At 37.9% G+C, this 20,789-nt stretch overlaps 1 protein-coding gene across 1 annotated transcript in view; it reads left to right on the top strand.

The window, feature by feature from the left end:
• Positions 1 to 20,789, top strand: part of LOC123873688 (potassium voltage-gated channel protein Shaw-like) — a 150,681-nt gene that overhangs the window by 30,424 nt on the left and 99,468 nt on the right. Inside the window, exon 3 of the mRNA XM_045918667.1 lies at positions 14,102 to 14,234. Coding sequence (XP_045774623.1) covers positions 14,102 to 14,234 — 133 coding nt within the window. The remainder of the gene's footprint in view (positions 1 to 14,101; positions 14,235 to 20,789) is intronic.

The raw sequence follows: 20,789 nt of genomic DNA, 5'->3' as shown, positions 1-20,789 counted from the left end.
GAATATGTCTACAAAATTTCATGGACTTTGGTTGCTTTATATTCAAATGAATTTGGGACTACGATTGTATGGAGTAAGTGACGGAGAGAGCCCTGTTAAGAGGCCCAATAAGGCGTTGCGGTCAATTCACGTGGCGATCCGTTGCGGTCTAGTTGCATATCGTTGCGAGTCACTCTATCGAGTGGAGATTATCTGACGATAGTAGGACGAACTCGTCGCGATACTCTCGCCCGTGGAGATGTCGCCTTACAACGTGAATATTCTATGCCAGACGAATGTAAGTGACATATTATAGCCACTCTAGTGTGGAAACGTGCCACGAAATATTCAAGCAGATATTTACCCAAAGTTTGCTCTTAGCCCCGTGTCATGTCACATATTGTAGTTTATTTTGCACCCTTTTGTAAAAGGTTGGCTGCTGAAAACATTTTATGATATACTCATACAAGTTATACCTAGTTAATTTTAATCGAAGGAAGCTAGGTTGAAAAACTGGTGGCTTAGTTCCTATAGCGCATGTAAGTGAATTGCGCTGGGTAAGCAAGGTTGATCAAAGACGGTTATTTGATGGGTAACTGATTTCGGAGACCTCTAATTTTGGTCTTTTAGTTACCTCCGTGCCTTTGCGAGCAAATTAAGCCTTTCGGTCTTGGTTGTTATCACGAACATCTGACAATTGTCCCTCATAATTACATACCTACCTAACTATAATATTATAAGTCAAAAGATTTGTTTAAAATAATTATTGTAGGTATATCTATCTTATTATACTTATATCATAATTAACAAAAACTATAGATAGTTATTAATATATTCAATAAGCATGAGCGAAGCAAGCGCCATTTTTTTTTCAAGTGGTAAAAGAATTGATAGATTCAGAATTTGGAGCTCTGTACTTCTGTAGCTCGAGGACTTTGGATTCTTTGTCAGATAAAGTATCCTGCATGAATGGATAACTAAGTTACTTATCAAGTGTAAATTAAAAATTTATTACACCCCCGACGATCCAAAGTATTTGAGTTTTCCAAAACATCATTTTCAAATAAATAATTATGTATTTAGGCAACGTCCATCTTGACAGCTTGACATTTGTCTATTGACATAATATTATGAACCTAACGGTTATCTAACCTTCTTTTCTACAAGAAAACTAGAAAAGAGCTATTAACTCTTAAACGGCTGAACCAATTTTTTTAGATTATAGCTAAGAACACTCTCGATCAAGCCACCTTTCAAACAAAAAAAACTAAATTAAAATCGGTTCATTCGTTTAGGCGCTACGATGCCACAGACAGATACACAGATACACAGACACAGATACACAGATACACAGATACACACGTCAAACTTATAACACCCCTCTTTTTGGGTCGGGGGTTAAAAAGTCAAGACTGTTACAGTCACATCTAAAGGGATTTACTTCAAGTTTTGATAATACCCAGCAGTTACACAGTCGCTAAGTGGCATCAAGTGTCTGGCATCTGTCGGGGCGCCTCTTGAATCGCAGAGGGCGAGGCAGCGTGAAATTGCTACTAGACGTGCAGTTTCTACGTAAGAGAAAGATTTAAGCGATGATTTAAGCTTCTTAGCTTTTAATCTTTGTCTCAACTTTGAAACACTATGGTTGCCTCATACACGTTGTGCGGTTGTAAAACGTGTATTGGCAATGAATAAATTATGAAATTGCAAATTTCATTGTCAAAGTTAGTCAATTTCATTGATTTTTATGGGCAACTCACGCTTGACCGAAAAATTCACTATGCCAAAATTTTTTCACAAAAAAAGAGCTGAAGTTTCCTCAGACAGTTTCCCTGTTCTCCTATGGTTTTGGATTTCCCAATACTGTCCCAGTTAAAAAAACACACTGTATAATATTATAAATGCGAAAGTGTGTCTCTTTCTGCTAGCTTTTCACGGCCCAACAGTGTAACCGATTTTGATGAAATCTGGTACAGAGTCTAGCTTATCTCGGGGATAGGATAAAAAGTAGCCTACATCCGTCCTTAGGTTTAGGTGTGTATTTTTTTTTATTAACTATCAAAATATTGAATGTTTTACAATCTGCTTTTAAGTCAACAAAAAAACCACTAAGGTTTACTATTGTTGCGTATCATTCCGTCCATTAATCAATTTAGGGTATAGTGCTTCCATAAATAATATAAATATTAAATGTCGAAATCGATTATACGGACAAACAGATAGACACGTTCGCATTCAGTCTATAATATTACTGTCTGTAACTCTGTATTTTATTATTCTTAAGACAGCTAGTACCTATTATTATTATAAGAAAGTACTTCAGATAAGTGATCACTTATTCACGACAAGAATCCACCATTTTGATCACCGCTTGCATATTTAACGATCGCTCGGTTCCTTGCCCTGTGATCGCTGCGGGTACGTGCTGAGGCTGCCAGATTGGTTTGTCCTTCTATCACGCCGCAACGGATCGAGGTGATATAGTTAAAAGACGACTTTTTTGCCATAATGCGAAAAAAGCAGCGTCTCTCCTGCAGCGCTTACGTAGTCAGCGACAACGGCATCCTATCTATATATACTAATAAATAAAATTGTAGTGTCTGTCTGTAATTTCGAAATAACTACCTCATATTAAGCTCATATGGTTATTTGAACGATACCATAACTGAATCACACGTTTTTAAAATTTTGTCTGTCTGTCTGTCTGTCTGTTTGAAAAGGCTAATCTTTGGAACGGCTGAACCGATTTTGACGGGATTTTTACAGACAAGTAGAGGATTGACCAGGGTGTAACATAGGCTACTTTTTTAACCGACTTTCAAAAAGGGAGTTGTGTTTTTCTACCTATGTACACCGAAATCTCCGAGATTTCTGAACCGATTTGCGTCGTTTCTTTTTTAATCGATAGAGGAACTTTGCGACATTGTTTTATAAAAAATTTGGATTCCAACTCAATCCTGATGCTGCAGGGGATTTTACCAATCCACGCGGGCGAAGCTGCGGGCATCAGCTAGTAGGTAATAATTGCTGCCAGGCTCGACTGCCCCGTACTACAGCACTGTGTGGAGGTAGCTATTGGGCGAGCATAAGGAATTATAACTACTAATAAACTAACAATACTAACTTAGCAATTAAGGAAAAATTGTTACTAACATACTAACAATGTATGGATGGAAACATCTGAAACAAACGTTTATTTATTTATTATTATACCGGTAAATGCCCACACACACACATACACACCACACGGTTCCTATAAGATTTTTAAAATCCTAAATCTACGCAGACGAAGTAACAGACGTCATCTAGTGGCATAATAAGTTGAAAAGTTATATTTTTCTTAGGTAAAGTTACTATATCATGATCATCATAATTGTCATCATAAGATATTGGACTGTCATGTCTGCATTAATAAAATGATGTGATGTTTTATATTGGATTAGAGGATAATTCAAAAAATCATGATTTTTATACAACCGCTATAGGCAAGTATAGACCTTATTTTATTAATTAATGTTTCCAGATTAAGGATCTTTTTCGTGAGATAATTTGATCAGCGACTAACGATCCTTTTGTAGTATAAAATAAGGTACTTGATCAATACGGATCACATACAAAGGAGATAATTAAAGCTGAAATTATAGCTCTACGAGATAAGAATGAAGTCTGAATTTTCGTTCGTTTATATTAGCTATGGGCATAATTGCTACTTTTTAACCCCCGACCCAAAAAGAGGGGTGTTATAAGTTTGACGTGTGTATCTGTGTATCTGCGTCTCTGTGTATCTGCGTCTCTGTGTATCTGCGTCTCTGTGTATCTGTGTATCTGTCTGTGGCATCGTAGCGCCTAAACGAATGAACCGATTTTAATTTAGTTTTCTTTGTTTGAAAGGTTGCTTGATCGAGAGTGTTCTTAGCTATAATCCAAGAAAATCGGTTCAGCCGTTTAAAAGTTATCAGCTTTTTTCTAGTTACTGTAACCTTCACTTGTCGGGGGTGTTATAAATTTTTAATTTACACTTGTAAATCATTTTCTTTTGCTGAAATCATTATTTTTCTTCACAGCGATTTGACATGGGATTTTACATAGAAAGTGGTGTTTAAATTTTTCCACTAATACAATCGTTTGCTAAATTAATTATTTATTATTTATTGACTAGGAATTATGATCATGTTCATGTCAAAACGTGTTGTTTAATTAAAAATTAAACTTTAGTTGACCTTTCGACGGCCTCCCTGGCGCAGTGGTAAGCGCTGTGGTCTTATTAGTGGGAGGTCCCGGGTTCGATTCCCGGCAGAAGTTTGGAATATTATAATTTTTAAATATCTGGTCTGGTCTGGTGCTTCGGTCGTGGCTAGTTACCACCCTACCCGCAAAGACGTGCCGCAAAGCGATTTAGCGCCCCGGTGCGATGCTGTGTACAAACCAAAGGGGTATGGGTTTAATAAAAACTATCATGTCCCTTCCAGGTTATTCCGCTTCCATCTTAGACTGCATCATCACTTACCACCAGGTGCGATTGCAATGAAGGGCTAACTTGTATAAGAATAGAAAAAAAACTAACACAGTGGTCTTACAAGGGGGAGGTCTTCAAAGTTAATGTGTACAAACTGGTGGACACACAAGCTTAAATGTTTGACAGTAGATTTATCAGTTTGCGATCGTCTGTGAGCCAATGCTGAAATGAAAAGCCGAAAGCCGCTTATCGGATGTCACGATAAGCTTCTATAAAGCTTTGAAAAGCACGGTGTTCAAAAATAACATGTTTAAAGCTAAAGGAAGAAACGTTTTAAAAATAAAACCAGCTAAGTGTGAGTCGGGCTTCACTCTTTTAGGGTTCCGTACATATCTATGAATATTGTATGAAATACTTATTTCTTTTCCGAGCTATAACATCGCAATAAACCGTGAAAGAAAAACCGTAAAAAATGTTCGTTAGTTTTGGTCACCGCTTACAAACTTTTTTATAAATCGTTGTTATAAAGGTGAAAGTTTGTGTGTATGTGTGTGTGTATGTTTGTTACTCCTTCACTCAAAAACTACTAGACGAATTTGGCTGAAATTTGGAACGGAGATATATAATATCCTGGATTAGCACATAGGATACTTTTTATCCCGGAAAATCAAAGAGTTCCCACGGGATTTCGAAAAACATAAATCCACGCGGGCGAAGTCGCGGGCATCGGCTAGTCTAGAATATTTCTGTTTAATTGAATTACCTAATAGATCCCTATCCTAATAATAAAAAAAAAGAAAACCTAACTGACTAACTGATTTATCAACGCACAGCTCAAATTATTACTGGAGGGATCGGGCTGTTTAGCGTGCAGATAGCTATTATGATGTAGTAGATATGTAGAAAGGATTTTTGAAAATTCAACCCCTAAGGATTTTAAAATAAATACAATTTTTCTGTACTAATTCTTATAAGGCGTAGATAATGGAGATATAAATTGATATATGTATTGCATAATACGTTTGTATGGAGAAGCGCGTAAGAAGTACAGAAATCGGCAGACATAAATACTGGGCAAAGTCAAAATTCGGGAGTATATTCCCCGAGGCAATTACGTTGAGTGTTGCACCGCCGCATACCAGCCTCTGTGGATAGCTGCCTTTTTCTAAAATTGATCGATTTATGCTTTGAACTCCGTATGCACTCGGAGATGCCAAAAAATGAACAAAAACTACAGAAATATTCCGACTGAAATGTAATTTTGGCTCTCGTTTCTGATAGAACGTCATAAAATACCATTGACTTTATACATAATCATTTCATTTCATTTATTAGGGTTCCGTAACTCAAAAGGAAAAACGGAATCCTTATAGGATGACTTTGTTGTCTGTCTGACAGATTGAGAGACAGACAGATGGACCGATAACAAAGTGATCCTATAAGGGTTCCGTTTTTCCTTTTGAGGTTCGGGACCGTAAAAAACAATGAAATAGTATAGTTCTACAATAGGTTTAAATTAAATTAGGTCCTCGTTACCGTTATATTATGTAAGTTTACCATCTGTAGTATATTGGCGCAGGTCCCAAGTTTCATGAAAATTAGTAGTTTGGCGCAAAGGCCTTACAATAATGAGATAAGACTAGTTAGATACCGGTACGCTCAGGATATACTCGTATAAGCTACTATAGTGCGTTTCATCGAATAGTACCTATGGCGTTATGTTGGCTCCCCTGTCTGTCCAAGTCATTGGATCCATATTTGCATAAGGAGACGCAGATTTTGTTTATTTTCATTTGATTTTTCTAAATGAATGAAATGAAAATCAAATGAAAATAAACAAAATCTGCGTCTTCTCATGCCAATATGACCACCCAACAGACAGGGGAGCCAACATAACGCCATAGGTACTATTCGATGAAACGCACTATAGCGACCGGCACCGGCTTCGCACGGGTAGCATATTACTTACAATTTTCGTAGGGATCTCTATTTTTAGGGTTCCGTACCTCAAAAGGAAAAACGGAACCCTTATAGGATAACTTTGTTGTTTATCTGTCTGTCCTCCGGTCGTGTCTGTCAAGAAAACCTAAAGGTTCCCTTTGACCTAGAATCACGAAAGGCGGGTAAGTAGGTTTACGTTTGTTTATACTTTACGCACAAGAGGAATACATGAGTTTTCTTTCAAATAAATCTGGAAAGTGACATAGGCTACTTTTTATTCCAGAAAACCATAGAGTTTCCTCGAGATTTTTAAATCTACGGGATGAGGTTGCGGGCATCAGCTAGTTGGCACTAAAATAACGCAAAAAATCTAATCTAAGAATTTCCACGTTTATTCGTAAGGTGTTTTATCACCGTCCACAAACTAGAATCAGCGGTAAACCTGTCGAACCGCTGAGATATGACCGCAAATAGTGCGTAAAAACAGTTCAACAAAACATAAAAACGGACCAGCTTTATATCCGCATTATTTACACGTTCTGGTATCGACGCGTTAAATGTAGCGGTTACGGGCATGATGCTTGTCCAAATATAATGATTTAATGGATAATCCACCCAAATACCTGTGCAAATATATGTTTCAGAATTTTTAGGGTTCCGTACCTCAAAAGGAAAAAAGGAAGTCTTATAGGATCACTTCGTGCCTGTCTGCTTGTCCGTCTGTCCTGTCTATCATACTCATACTAATATTATAAAGGGGAAAGTCTGTGTGTATGTGTGTGTGTGTATGTTTGTTACTCCTTCACGCAAAAAACCACTGGACGGATTTGGCTGAAATTCGGAACAGAGACAGATAATATCCTGTATTAGCACCTAGGCTACTTTTTATCCCGGAAAATCAAAGAGTTCCCACGGGATTTCGAAAAACCTCAATCCAGGCGGACGAAGTCGCGGGCGTCAGCTAGTAGAGTATAATTATTATTTATAAGCTACATAGAGTCATAAATTAGTTAGTTTATCACAAATTAGTTATTCACAAATTAGTCGATACTATAGCTAATTTCTTAAACAGGAACCTTTCAAGTAAAGATTTTTTTATAAACCTGTGAGGATAATACTGCCATTGGCGCAATTAAAGTGCCATAAGCTTACTTTGTCGTATTAGTTTACAAATTGGGAAAAACCAAATTAAATTTGAGTTTCGCAGGCAGACCCGTAAATAATGAACTACGTTACTGAAAAGCATGGCGCGGTAATTTGCTATTAAAGGCTTGGCGTCGGGTATTAAAGGCTTCATCACTAATAGAGTGTTTATAATCTGTTTCATATGTTATTATTAAAAGTGTATATAACTGAATTGTGTTACAAAATAGCAACATAATTATACATTTTATTATTAAACTAGCTGACGCCCGCGACTTCATCCGCGTGGATTTAGGTTTTCCGAAATCCCGTGGGAACTCTTTGTTTCCCGGGATAAAAATTAGCCTATGTGCTAATCCAGGATATTATCTATCTCCATTCCGAATTTCAGCCAAATCCGTCCAGAGGTTTTTGCGTGAAGGAGTAATAAACACACACACACATACACACAAACTTTCGCCTTTATAATATTAGTGTGATTATTGTGATGTATCAGGGAACCCGCCGCATTATTATCCCAAGATAACTCCTACCATTACTGTATTATAACTTAATGCAAAAGGAGTCACGACCCTCAACAATGAGGAATTGAGACGATGCCGCATGGAAACCGAATAAGGGGTATTTAAAAATGTTAATTAACTACCTCTGATCGGTTAACCTAACCCCTACCAGCTGCTGTGCCAGGGTATTCTGCGGCAACAGACTGTGTTCATAATTAAAAAATCCAATACGTACCTATCATCGAAATCCATATTAAAATATTTTATCAATTCGATCTGTTTTAATTAAAATAAGTGGCAGAGACGGATTTTAATAAATTTTGAGCGACGAAATGCGGCATTCTACGAATCATTAAAATTAATTTATTGCATGAATACAATGACCTCTAATTTATTGAAATAATACATTGGATAGCATAGCATTCAGGAATATTCAAACAATCATGGAGTATTTATTTAATTATAGATTACTAGAGGATGCCCGCGACTTCGTCCGCGTGGATTTAGGTTTTTAAAGATCCCGTGGGATCCCTTGGGACCTCCACATGCCACGGCCTTGTATAACTGAATCTGCATCTGTCCACTTAGTTTTTTTATTTATTTATAGACTAGCGCTTGGCTGCAATCGGACCTGCTAGCAAGGGGTGATGCAGCCTAAGATGGAGCGCGCTTGTCTAGAAGTTACCTATTCACTCTTGACTTGAAGGTACCCATATTAAAAGTGGAAGGGAAAACGTGGAAAGTGGAGGGGAAATACTGGAAGGGTTCGGATTAGAAACGAGGAAGCAAATCGCTTCCTCGAGGAATTTTAACTACGATGTTGGGTGTCTTCCAACGCTGCGTTTTCTTGTGCACCTGGATATTAAGTATTATACATGTTGTGAATAAGATTTTATTGTTCTTTTTGATACAGAACCCTTGTTCAGAGTCCGCGTAATAACGACGCGACGGCATGAAGCGCCGCGTGTGCCGACAAGCACCTCTTGACCCGTAAACAACATACCCGAGTGATGCTTTCACACTAACAAAGAGTTTTTTTGGATTTTTTATTTATTTATCCACACTAATCCATACTCCATCACACTAATCACACAAAGGCGAAAGTTTGTGTGTGTTTGCGTATGTTCGTTACTCTTTCACGCAAAAACTACTAGACCTTTATTAGACAGATTTGGCTGAAATTTAGAATAGACATAGATTATACCCTGAATTAATACACACCCACACATAAAAACTTTCGCCTTAACAATATTTGTGTGAACTGTGATTATAACTGCGAAAGTGTGTCTTTTCTGATTTAATCGATTTTGACGAAATTCGGTACAGAAATTAGGATGCGTCCCGGGGGAGAACATAGGCTGCTTGTTTATCCCGGAAAATCAAAGAGAGATTTAAAAACACTTTAATCCACGTGGAGGAAGTTACGGGTATCACTTTTTTTAAAGCGAGCAAAGGAGCAGGTGGGTCACCTAATGTTAAGTGATTACCGCTGCCTATGAACATTTGCAGCACCAGAGGCACCGCCGATGCTGGCCGGCCTTTCAGGAATTCGTCTAATCACCTAAGAATGATCAATTGATCTATTAATAGGTATAAAAATGGTTTTCTATTTTGATTTTTGGTTATGATAACTGCTTCAAACTGCCTGTAGGTAATAGCCGCCCTGTGAGATGGAATCAAGTTTAGAACCCCTTGAAAAACATATAAAACCTTCCGGGACATTATTGTTATCAAGGGCGCGGAATTTTATCATACAATAAAGACCCTTTGACGACTAAGTTTATCGGTCCTCAACAGCCGTAACTACCGTTTTAAACTCCCTATGGAGTGTTAAAAGTTATCGCGCGAATTTCTACCATGTGACGCGCGCTGTTAAGATCAGATAGTTTTTCTTTTGATGTTTCATACAATCTACAAAGTCAAAATAGAGAGAGCCGGCGAGTGCCAGATCTTTGTTATTTTACAAAAGAAAGTTTCTCTACGTTAATATGTCCCCAACACAGGGAGGAACGATCTCCAACTATGAAGTTTGGATCATGGTGGCTTTGAGAGTTAGGTTAGGTAAGTCGTAAACAAAGGTGTAAAAAAATCTTACGTTAAAGTATAAATTCTTTTTTTTTAATTAATTTTTTTCGGAATAGTGTTAGAAATCACGTTATGCATTGCCAGAGAGAGAGGCCTTTAAAGTTTAAAAGCGGATTGCCAGTTGCCACGATACTAAATGATTTATCGCGGTTTTCGGATTTTTTCCTTTACTTGTGCTCTAAGACATTGATTGCTACGCCCCACATGATTCTAGGTCAACGGGCAGTACGGGTTTGGACAGACAGACAGATAGACAGATGAAGTGATCCTATAAGGATTCCATTTTTCTCTGGAGATACCACAAAAAACACCTAAGTATTAGTAGTATTATTAATTATTATTAGTACCTAAAAACAACTTAGTATAGGTACTAGGTATGTCATGTACGAACACAATACTAACAGAAAACAATTGTTTTCAGTTGGTCTAAGGTCCGACATTGTAACAAATCAGTAAATTCCCGTCCCTTGGGGAAACTGAAACTTTCCGCACTAACTAAGTTTCCGCAAGATGGCCGCCGGCCGCGTAACGAGGTTGCATGCTGGGGGCATTATTCTGATATTATTTTGGCTATTTTCCGCCTAGACTAACGCGATCGGTCTATAGAATGGGACTAGCCTTATCGCAATAAACGATTATGCTGGGCCAATTGATCAAGTGATCAGTTGGGTACTACTGACGCGTAGGTATATTTTAAATACGAAAGTGTGTATGTCTGTCTTTCCAAGGGCCTGTTTGTCAACGGCCATGCATTTAACTCATATCAATAACATAATTTTGTATAGAGATAGCTTGTATCCCGAAGACGTACCAAAGCTACGAGTTGTGTTGGATTTCCGCCCCACCGGACTATGAAGACCAAAAGGACTAAAGTAAAGAATGCACATGTATTAGTGCACATACTTGTACAATATATCTTCCGCGCAAATAGATAATATCGCGCAGGACTTCAATTGCTTTTATACATGGCATAATATTGTATATCAAATCTTTGAAAAGAGCAACCGCCGAGTTTCTTGCTGGTTCTTCTCGGTAGGAAAGGCATTCCGAACCAGTGGTAGATGCTTTTGACGATTCGAAAGAACTTGTAAAAGTCTAATTGAATAAAAACATTTTGAATTTGAATTTGAATTTGAATTTATCATAGGCGGACATATCCGTGGGAAATTCAGTCAGGACATTTTTTTATATTAATTGCGTCGTAGCGACACATTATTTTTCTATCAATCAGTGGCAGAATTTTTGTGTCACAAGCGCGCGATGGCGCCTGAAGCGGGTTGAGTAGCCATATTAGTACTCAAAGATTTTCGGTAGGTAATATTATTTTATGCCCATTATTATTGTTATATTAGAAAATCTTTTATTTTATTATCGTTGTGCTTTTGTTAACCCCCTTGTGAAAAACAAATTATATAATAAGGTTAAGTTAATATTGTTTGTGTCATCGTAGTTTTTAAATGGTCGAACCGATTACCATAAAGGGATACGTTTTGGATTTTGTCTCTTGGACTATTAATGAACAATTTAATGGTGCTGCGTAGTGGTGGTGCATATTGCTGGCTTATCTTGTATGTGTAGTAGCGGGCGGACAGGCGGTGCATAGCGCTTGTTGCAGATTTATCTAGTTTGGCAGATTTTTTTTATTTTGTACCCAATGGGTAAAAACGGAGCTCTATTAATGTCACTCTGCTCTCTGTGTCTGTCTGTCCGCATGTCACAGGCCTCTAGCTCGTAGACTAAATAGAGTTATAAATGGGTTGATCATGATGATGATGATGAAAGTCGCGGGCATCAGTTTGTGAAGTAAGTTTGTTATTCCTTGAAGTCTATATATTTAAAAAAAATTGATATTCAAGTGCAATCTAATGCGTCTCGGATATGGCAACGTAATCGAATTAGTCGCTCGACCGTGACTGCTAACTTCGTGCTGGCAAGTAATTTACTTGAAGCAAGGGATAATTCAGTCAATTCATTGAGTTGTATTCATGGAGAGAGCGGTGATGGCCTAGTGGTCAAGACATCGAACTCCAATTTGGTCGGGGGTTCGGTCCCGGGCACACACTTTTAGATTTCGGAGTTATGTGCGTTTTAAGCAATTATATTTATATCGCTTACTTTAACGGTGAAGGAAAACATCGTGAAGAGACCTGGATGCCTGAGTTTTATAATGTTCTCAAAGGTGTGTGAAGAATCAAAACTGTGAAATGGAGTTATCACACTTCACACTAATATTATAAAGGCGAAAGTTTGTGTGTATGTATGTGTGTGTGTATGTTTATTACTCCTTTACGCAAAAACTACTGGACGGATTGGGCTCAAAAGTATGGAGATAGATTATACCCTGGATTAGCACATAGGCTACTTTTTATCCCGCAAAATCAAAGAGTTCCCACGGGATTTTTGAAAAACCTACATCCACGCGAACGAAGTCGCGGGTATCAGCTAGTTAAAGATATAAGAGTTTACTAGATAGAAAGAGTTTATTTCTTAGAGCGCATATCCCGGTGCATATCGCATGCTGCATGTTGCACCATACAGATTTGTTTGGTTTAGCGGATTATAGCAAATTAAGCTTTTGGTTCCTTGGAACTTTACCTATATCAATGTCTAGTTTAGACATTAAGTAAAAGAGTACTCCCTAAGGTTTCGACCCCATTAAGGGTCTACAATGAACCAATTCACGTAATTGCCACGTCCATGTTGCTAGAGAACATAGTTTATTTGTAGTACGAAACATCGTACGGAACGATTGTATAAGGGTCATTCAGAAAAACAGGCATTATTAAAGGTCTTATTAAAATAGTATTTGTAACGAATAGCTGATATATCTTCCCAAAATATGCGCGAGGCACACAGGCTACAACGCATAGAGGCTTTATACCTACTTCTTTAGGCCCCCTCTCTTTTAAAGACCTCGGGCGGTCGGGTTCAAGATTATTAGGGCATACTCCGACTAATCACGTGAGTACAGCCGGCAGAGATTTATATTTATAAAAGACTAGCTTAGGTATATGCCCGTGATTTCGTCCGCGTGGACTACACATTTAAACCTCTATTTTACCCCCTTAGGGGTAGAATTTTCAAAAATACTTTTTCAGCGGATCTTTACAACATAATAGCTATCTGTATGCCAAATTTCAGCGCGATCCGTCCAGTAGTTTGAGCTGTACTTTGATAGATCAGTCAGTCAGTCAGAAGTCAAATAAAAATATAACGTTTCTTTATGCAAGAACAGTAAAAACAACAAAACGAGCGACAGCAGATATTTCTTTATCTAACTAAAGTCTAGACAAAGTAAACAGGCTAAGGAAAGCCATAAATACAAATAAGCCAGGCCTGGTTCGCAATACCTTTGATAGCTTTTAATTAAATAAACTTTGTTATTTACTGAAAGGACTTACCTGCAGCTGTTTACTCTCTTAATAAGTCTACTCGAATCTGAGGCAGTACCATCATCAACGATTGAGAAACATCTTGAGCTATTTACTAGAAACGAGCTGGCGATCAACTATAACTGAGTGTGTAGTTGGAATAGTTATGTTGCTAGGTTACGAGCGAGTCATTATCATCATCATAATCAGTCTGTGGACGTCCACTGCTGGACATAGGCCTTCCCTATAGAGCGCCACCACACCCGGTCCTCAGCCTTCCTCATCCAGACACTTCCCGCCAGCCGCTTTATATCCGTCCGTCGCGGTCCATCGTACGAGCGAGTACTTATACATAAATTAGCCCGTGCGGATTTAGGTTTTTAAATCCTGTGGGAACTCTTTGATTTGCCGAGATAATAAATACCCTATGTCACTCTCCAGGTCCTTAACTATGTACTCATGCAAAAAATTACATCGATCCGTCGTTGACGACCGATTGTGACGTGATTGAAGGACAAACTAACAAACTAATAAACCAACTTACAAACACACTTTCGCGTTTAAAATATGGGTATAGGGTTATGGAAGTATGGATTTTACAATCCATTTTATTTTATTTCCAGGACAGGAAAACTCCACTACCCTACAAATGTGTGCGGGCCGCTGTTCGAGGAGGAGCTGGAGTTCTGGGGGCTGGACTCCAACCAGGTGGAGCCTTGCTGCTGGTCCACCTACAGCATACACAGGGATACGCAGGTACAATAAGCCCTGTTTAAGTCACGACTTCCCTTAGCCACCTTTGACTGAATTCTCAGGCATGCATCCAGGCAGGTTTCCTCACGATGTTTTCCTTCACCATTAAAACAGGTGATATTCAATTGCTTAAAACGCACATACCTCCTAAAAGTTAGAGGTTCGTGCACGAGATCGAACCCTGAACCCTCCGAAGCCGAAGCTGTTAGGCTCTCGCCACTTCGGGTTGGATAATAGAGAAAAAAAATAAAGATTCAGAGATCAAAACCAATCAAACCATAAATGAATCACACAAAAGATTTATGTTATATCCACCCCTACCCGTCATCCATATAAAAAGCCCCAACTCCCATCCAATATAGAGCTTATGACAATTGGAGACACCCTATGAAGACACCAGATGTTCAGAAGTATGTCAAATTGACATACTTATTCTCTATGAAAAACTCGCGAATGTGCCTCAATTCTTTTCGCTTTCTTCGAGTAAAAGTAGCGTTTATCATATTAGAAAACGGCTCGGTCCAATCGTATGGCATAATAGGGTTGCCACTCGTCTCTTATTTATACTGGGGAATATTATTGTAAATTGAACAATTGAAAAGAGCAACCGCCGAGTTTCTTGCTGGTTCTTCTCGGTAGGAACGGCATTCCGAACCAGTGGTAAATTATTTGATGATTCAAAAGCACTTGTTAAAGTTTATTTGAATAAAAATCTATTCTATTCTATTCTATTCTACTGGGACTAAATGATGCCTGCCCGCCACTTCGTCTGCATGGAATATGGATATAGGTTTTAAAAATCCCGCAGGAAAGCTTTTCTTGCATAAAATGTAGTCTATGTGTTAAGTCACCGTTAACGTAAGTGATATTCAATTGTTGAAAACCCAAATAACTCCGAAGAGTTGGTTGGTTGGTCAGTTGTTGGATTTGTAAAATGATGTGGTGATAATTAATTACGTGAACTTAAAACTATAGCTATGACGGTTCCAAACGCGCCCAGGTCTGAGAAGAACCCACAAGAAGCTCAGATTATCACGGCTTGTCAGGGCTGTCATATGCTGCGTATAAAAAAATATCCCGCTATGGAGGTCATCAAAATTTTAGGATATTAAATTCTGGAAAGAAACATTTTCTTTGGTCTCTAAATAGGTGACAAGTGACAACCCTATGCATTACCATTTCACAATCCCCATTACGTCTGTTAAATATAGAAAAAGATATGATATTCGATTTTAAACTGAAGGGAATTATGATAGAATTCAATTTTGCCTGCCTTCACCTGAATAAGGTTTCATGCTCAATCCTGTAATAATTAGGGGTGTTTGGATGAGAGATAGCAGATGTTCCGAATTGTATTTTCAAGTATATAACGTGGTAAGGACCTAGAGTAAGTATTAAGAGGGGTCTCTCCGTCACTCGATCCACACAAACGTAGTGCGTCTCTCATTGGAATACTAACCAATCATACTCAATGGAATTTTATAGAAACGTTCCGGGAACTAATATCTATGCCTGTGTTTTCCAGATTTCCGTTAAAATATTCGGTTTCGAAATTACGCGGTCTTAAAAATTCACATACAAATCTTTGAGCCCCTGTAATTTTAAAACTACATATTTTTAGAAAAATCTAAAACGCCACAGGCACTCATATTAGTTTCTAGAATATGCCTGCAAAATTTCATGGACTTTGGTTGCTTACTATTCAAATGAAATTGGGACTACGATTGTATGGAGTAAGTGATGGAGAGAGCCCTGTTAATGAGATTTGAGAGAAGTAAATTTAGCGCGCTCCCTAGCGCTTCGTATACAGATGTAAAGTATGTGACAGGTCGAGATGGCAATCGGGGTGGGGACCCCCGCACACCCGCACATCCCCCGCACTAATCCGGTGCGGGATATTAGGATCTTCAAAAGAAGAGTGAGGGACTAACTACATTTATTCATCTCAATTTACCTTTTTAACCCCCGACCCAAAAAGAGGGGTGTTATAAGTTTGACGTGTGTATCTGTCTGTGGCATCGTAGCTCCTAAACTAATGAACCGATTTTAATTTGGTTTTTTTGTTTGAAAGGTGGCTTGATCGAGAGTGTTCTTAGCTATAATCTAAGAAAATCTGTTCAGCCGTTTATCAGCTCTTTTCTAGTTACTGTAACCTTCACTTGTTGGGGGCGATATTTTTTAATTTACACTTGTGTCCATAGAAAACACTATTGTATGGAGATGCATACGCATCCGTTCAGCCTTCCACGTCTATTTAACTACATTTCATAAAACGAGGTCAAGTGTGTTTGAACTGTAGGTATACCTAAGTGTAACCAAAATCGTCCAGCAAAACGCGAATGGAGCTGAATGAATGTAGTTAGTCCCTGAATAGCCATCTTCGAGGTAGAGTATGCACCTACTATTTTTTTAATAAAAAATAGCGAGCAATCGAGCAGGTCCCTTGATGTTAAGTGATTACCGCTGCTCATGAAGATTTGCAGCACCAGAGGAACCGCCGAGTCTTTCAGGAAGTTCTTGTTCCGCGCTTTGAATAACCACATGTTGTATTTGATATGATTGCAGTCAAGCGGATGCCTAAGTATGTTTTTTAAAAAAAAACGTTCTATAAAAAATTAGCTGTATACATTTTCCTTTGCATTGCAAGTTTCTAAAAAACGCTAAAAATTATTTCAACTTTTGTTAGAAACAGACTATGATAATTATCGTAAACTAGAGGATGCCCGCGGCTTCGCCTGCCTGGATTTCGGTTTTTTAAATCCCGCAGGAACTCTTTGATTTTCCGGGATAAAAAGTAGCCTATGTCCTTCCGCGGGATGTAGCCCATGTCTGTACCTCATCAAAATCGGTTCAGCGGTTGGGCCGTGAAAACGTAGCAGACAGACAGACAGACAGCCAGACAGACAGACAGACACACTTTCGCATTTATAATATTAGTATGGATGATAAAATATAACCTTGGGAATTAAATTGCATATTATAGCTGATGCGCTCTGGCACAAAAACATTAACAACGTCTCATGCAAGTGAAATAAATAAATAAACAATTAAAACAAATTTAAACCGTTTTACAAAGAGAGTATTTTAATTTGGAAACAATATTACAGTATTAAACGTTCCCAGTTATTTCAAAGGCAAAGTAGAATATATGTCAGAGGCAAAGGTACAGAGGGTACGTAGCAAAAACATTAAATACAGAAAAGCTTTGTAAGAAATTTTCTCCATGTTATTATTACCGCCAACGCATTCTCAGCGAGCTTTTTATTTAAGAGCCCGTGGACAATTAAAAGATGTACAAATGAAGAGACAATCGGTGATAGCCTAGTAGAATAAGACGTCGGCCTTCTATCGGGGTCGGGGGTTCGATCCTGTTTTTAAGCAATTAGAAATCAGGGGACCTGCATACCTGACAGTTCTTCATTATGTCCTCAAAGATGTGTAAAGTCTGCCGATTCGGACTTGGCCAGCGTGGTGAACTATGTATGACCTAAGCCCCTTTCATTTTGAGAGCAAATCCGTGCTCAGTACTAGGCTGCTATGTATTGAGATGATGATGATACTGTTTTAGCTTAGATGACTATATTACCTGGTTACTCAAAATTCAAAAAAAGTGTGAATCCACAAGGCAAAGTTGGCATACCAGCTGATCACGGAGAAGCTAGTATATCTTGTTTGCTTTTGTTATGATCAGGCAACAGAAGAATTAAATATTTTAGTCGTTGTGAACACAGTATTCAGACTATACACCCAGCCATTTCTGGCTTACATCATCATCATCAGCCTGTGGATTTGTGAATTGCCTCCACGACAGGCATAGCCTGCGCACTGCCACTTCAGTTTGCTAATAGTTTGGGCTATGTCAGTGACCTTGGTTCTACAGCGGACCTCCTCATTTCGGATCTTATCCCTCAGGGAAACTCCTAACATAGCCTTCTCCATAGATAGAGTGACTTTGAATTTGTGGACAAGGCCTTTTATCAGTGTCCACGTTTCAGCACCATAGGTGAGGACGGGAGGACACTCTGGTTAAAAACTTTTGGTTTACAACATATTACATTTTATTGATTAGGAACTAAGAGACCGTTAAGGATTAACTAATTTTCAGTTTCGCAGAAGTACTAGGTACTTTTCAGTTTTTGTGCATTAACCACCTCAAAATTTCTATTGACTCTTATGCCGTTTGGGACGACATAATTTATGTTCAGTGAGTGTATGATTACACTGAACCCAGCTTATTTGAGGTTATTTTTAAGGTCTAGATTGGAGTCTTAAATTATATTAGACTGCTTTGTTGGTCTAGATTAATAATAATTTATTCATATACAAATATTAGCCTTTGACCGCAATCTCTGAAGTCTTTATTATATTTTTGTAAAATCTCTACTAGTATTATAAAGAGGAAAGATTCATTTGTTTGTTTGTAATCGATGAACCCATTTTGATAATTCTTTTACCATTACAAAGCTACTTTATCTGCAGTATATAATATGAAATTTATAGAATATGTTACTTCTAACCTAATATTATCATCGATGAATATTATGCATAAATTACATACTGCGAATGAAGTCACGGGCAAAGGTTAGTCTGTAAATAAAAAAATAACAGAATGTCTCTACGCTAGAAACCTACAATAAAATCTATTAGAGGATGCCCGCGACTTCGTCCGCGTGGGTTTAGGTTTTTAAAAATCCCGTGGGATCTGTTTGATTTTCCGGGATAAAAAGTTGCCTGTGTCAATTACAGAGACGCAAGCTGCCTCGGTACCATAATTTCATGCAAATCGGTTAAGCGGATGGGTTTTTGGGAATCCCGTTGGAACTCTTTGATTTTCCGGAATAAAAAGTAGCCTATGTCCGTCCCCGGGATATAAGCTAACCCTGTACCAAACGTCAGAATCGGTTAAACTGTTGGGCCGTTAAAAGGTGGCAGACAGACAGACAGACAGACACACTTTCGCATTTATAATATTAGTAAGTATGGATGTACGCACTGAGTTTGACATTACCCTCAATGCCATGAACGCAGCTAATACGCAATTAACTTTTATCACCGCAAAAAAGGGGGAAAGCGTCCCCTGTTCATAGATAACAGTCTAATAAGCTACTATTTATCCTTAACAGGGCTTTCTCCGTCACTCGCTCCATACAATCGTAGTTCCAATTTCATTTGAATATTAAGTAACCAAAGTCCATGAAATGCAGACATATTCAAGAAACTAATTCTCTAAGGTCTTAAAAATTTACATACAAATCTTTGAGCCCCTGTAATTTTAAAACTACATATTTTTAGAAAAATCTAAAACACCACAGGCACAGGTATTAGTTTCTAGAATATGTCTGCTAAACATGGACTTTGGTTGCTTAATATTCAAATGAAATTGAAACTACGATTGTATGGAGTAAGTGACGGAGAGAGCTCTGTTAACACCTTCATATAAATTAACACCGTATTTTTAACCCCCGACCAAAAAAGAGGGGTGTCATAAGTTTGACGTGTGTATGTGTGTATCTGTGTATCTGTGTATCTGTCTGTGGCATCATAGCTCCTAAACTAATGAACCGATTTTAATTTTGGTTTTTTTTTTTGTTTGAAAGGTGGCTTGATCGAGAGTGTTCTTAGCCATAATTCAAGAAAATCGGTTCAGCCGTTTGAAAGTTATCAGCTCTTTTCTCGTTATTACTGTAACCTTCACTTGTCGGGGGTGTTATAAATTTTTAATTTACACTTGTATTTCAAGTATTTGTATTATGTAGCAAAAGAGAATGACCAGCACTCTATGGAGTTTGGGCCACTTACAAATATTTTTGTGTCTCAATGAAAGTTTACATATAATAAAGTTTGATATCCCTACTTTCATATAAAAAAAGAATTTTTAATTTATTCCTCCCAGTTTCTGAGAAAAACAGTTTTATGTAAAAGGTTAGGTTAGGTTTGGTAAGTAGGTTTTATTAGGTAAAGTAAAGTAGGTAGTAGTTTCCACATATCACCAAGACGATTTTAGTGCTGCCTATATGGTGCAAGTACATAGTTATTCCCAATGAATCACTAGTTGAAGATGTACAAGGTGCCATTGCATTTACCTATACCTATATTTTTATGATGAAGTTATAGCATATACGGAGCTTAATACGAAGGAAATATAGTTCTCAACTCGACGTACAAGACAACGCGCAACGGTCAACGATATGGGATTAAAATATCTAAATTCGAACCACCCTGAAAACTGCAATCAAAGAGTATGTGAACACTACCACTGCAATTATCGAAATTGACAGAAAGCAAAAACCATAGACCTGCAACTAGCACTTATCGAGTTGATTCGATTCGATCAAGATGGTTTGTAAAAAAATATCGATTTTTTTAATGTTACTATGAAAATAATACTCTTTAATCGATTATAACTCGACCACCACCGATTTTGATCATCGATTTCGTAAAATAACATCACTATGGTATGTTTACCGATAAAAATGGAGACTGGATTCCTGTATAGTAACAATTGAAGTACTTTTAAAATGAGGAAAAAATCTCGGGATAGTCAGCACTTTATTTTTT

This window comes from Maniola jurtina, chromosome 17, assembly GCF_905333055.1.
Source record: "Maniola jurtina chromosome 17, ilManJurt1.1, whole genome shotgun sequence".
Taxonomy (NCBI): Eukaryota; Metazoa; Arthropoda; class Insecta; order Lepidoptera; family Nymphalidae; genus Maniola; species Maniola jurtina.
Note: the sequence above shows the minus strand (reverse complement) of the source record. Positions and strands in the feature narration are given on the sequence as shown.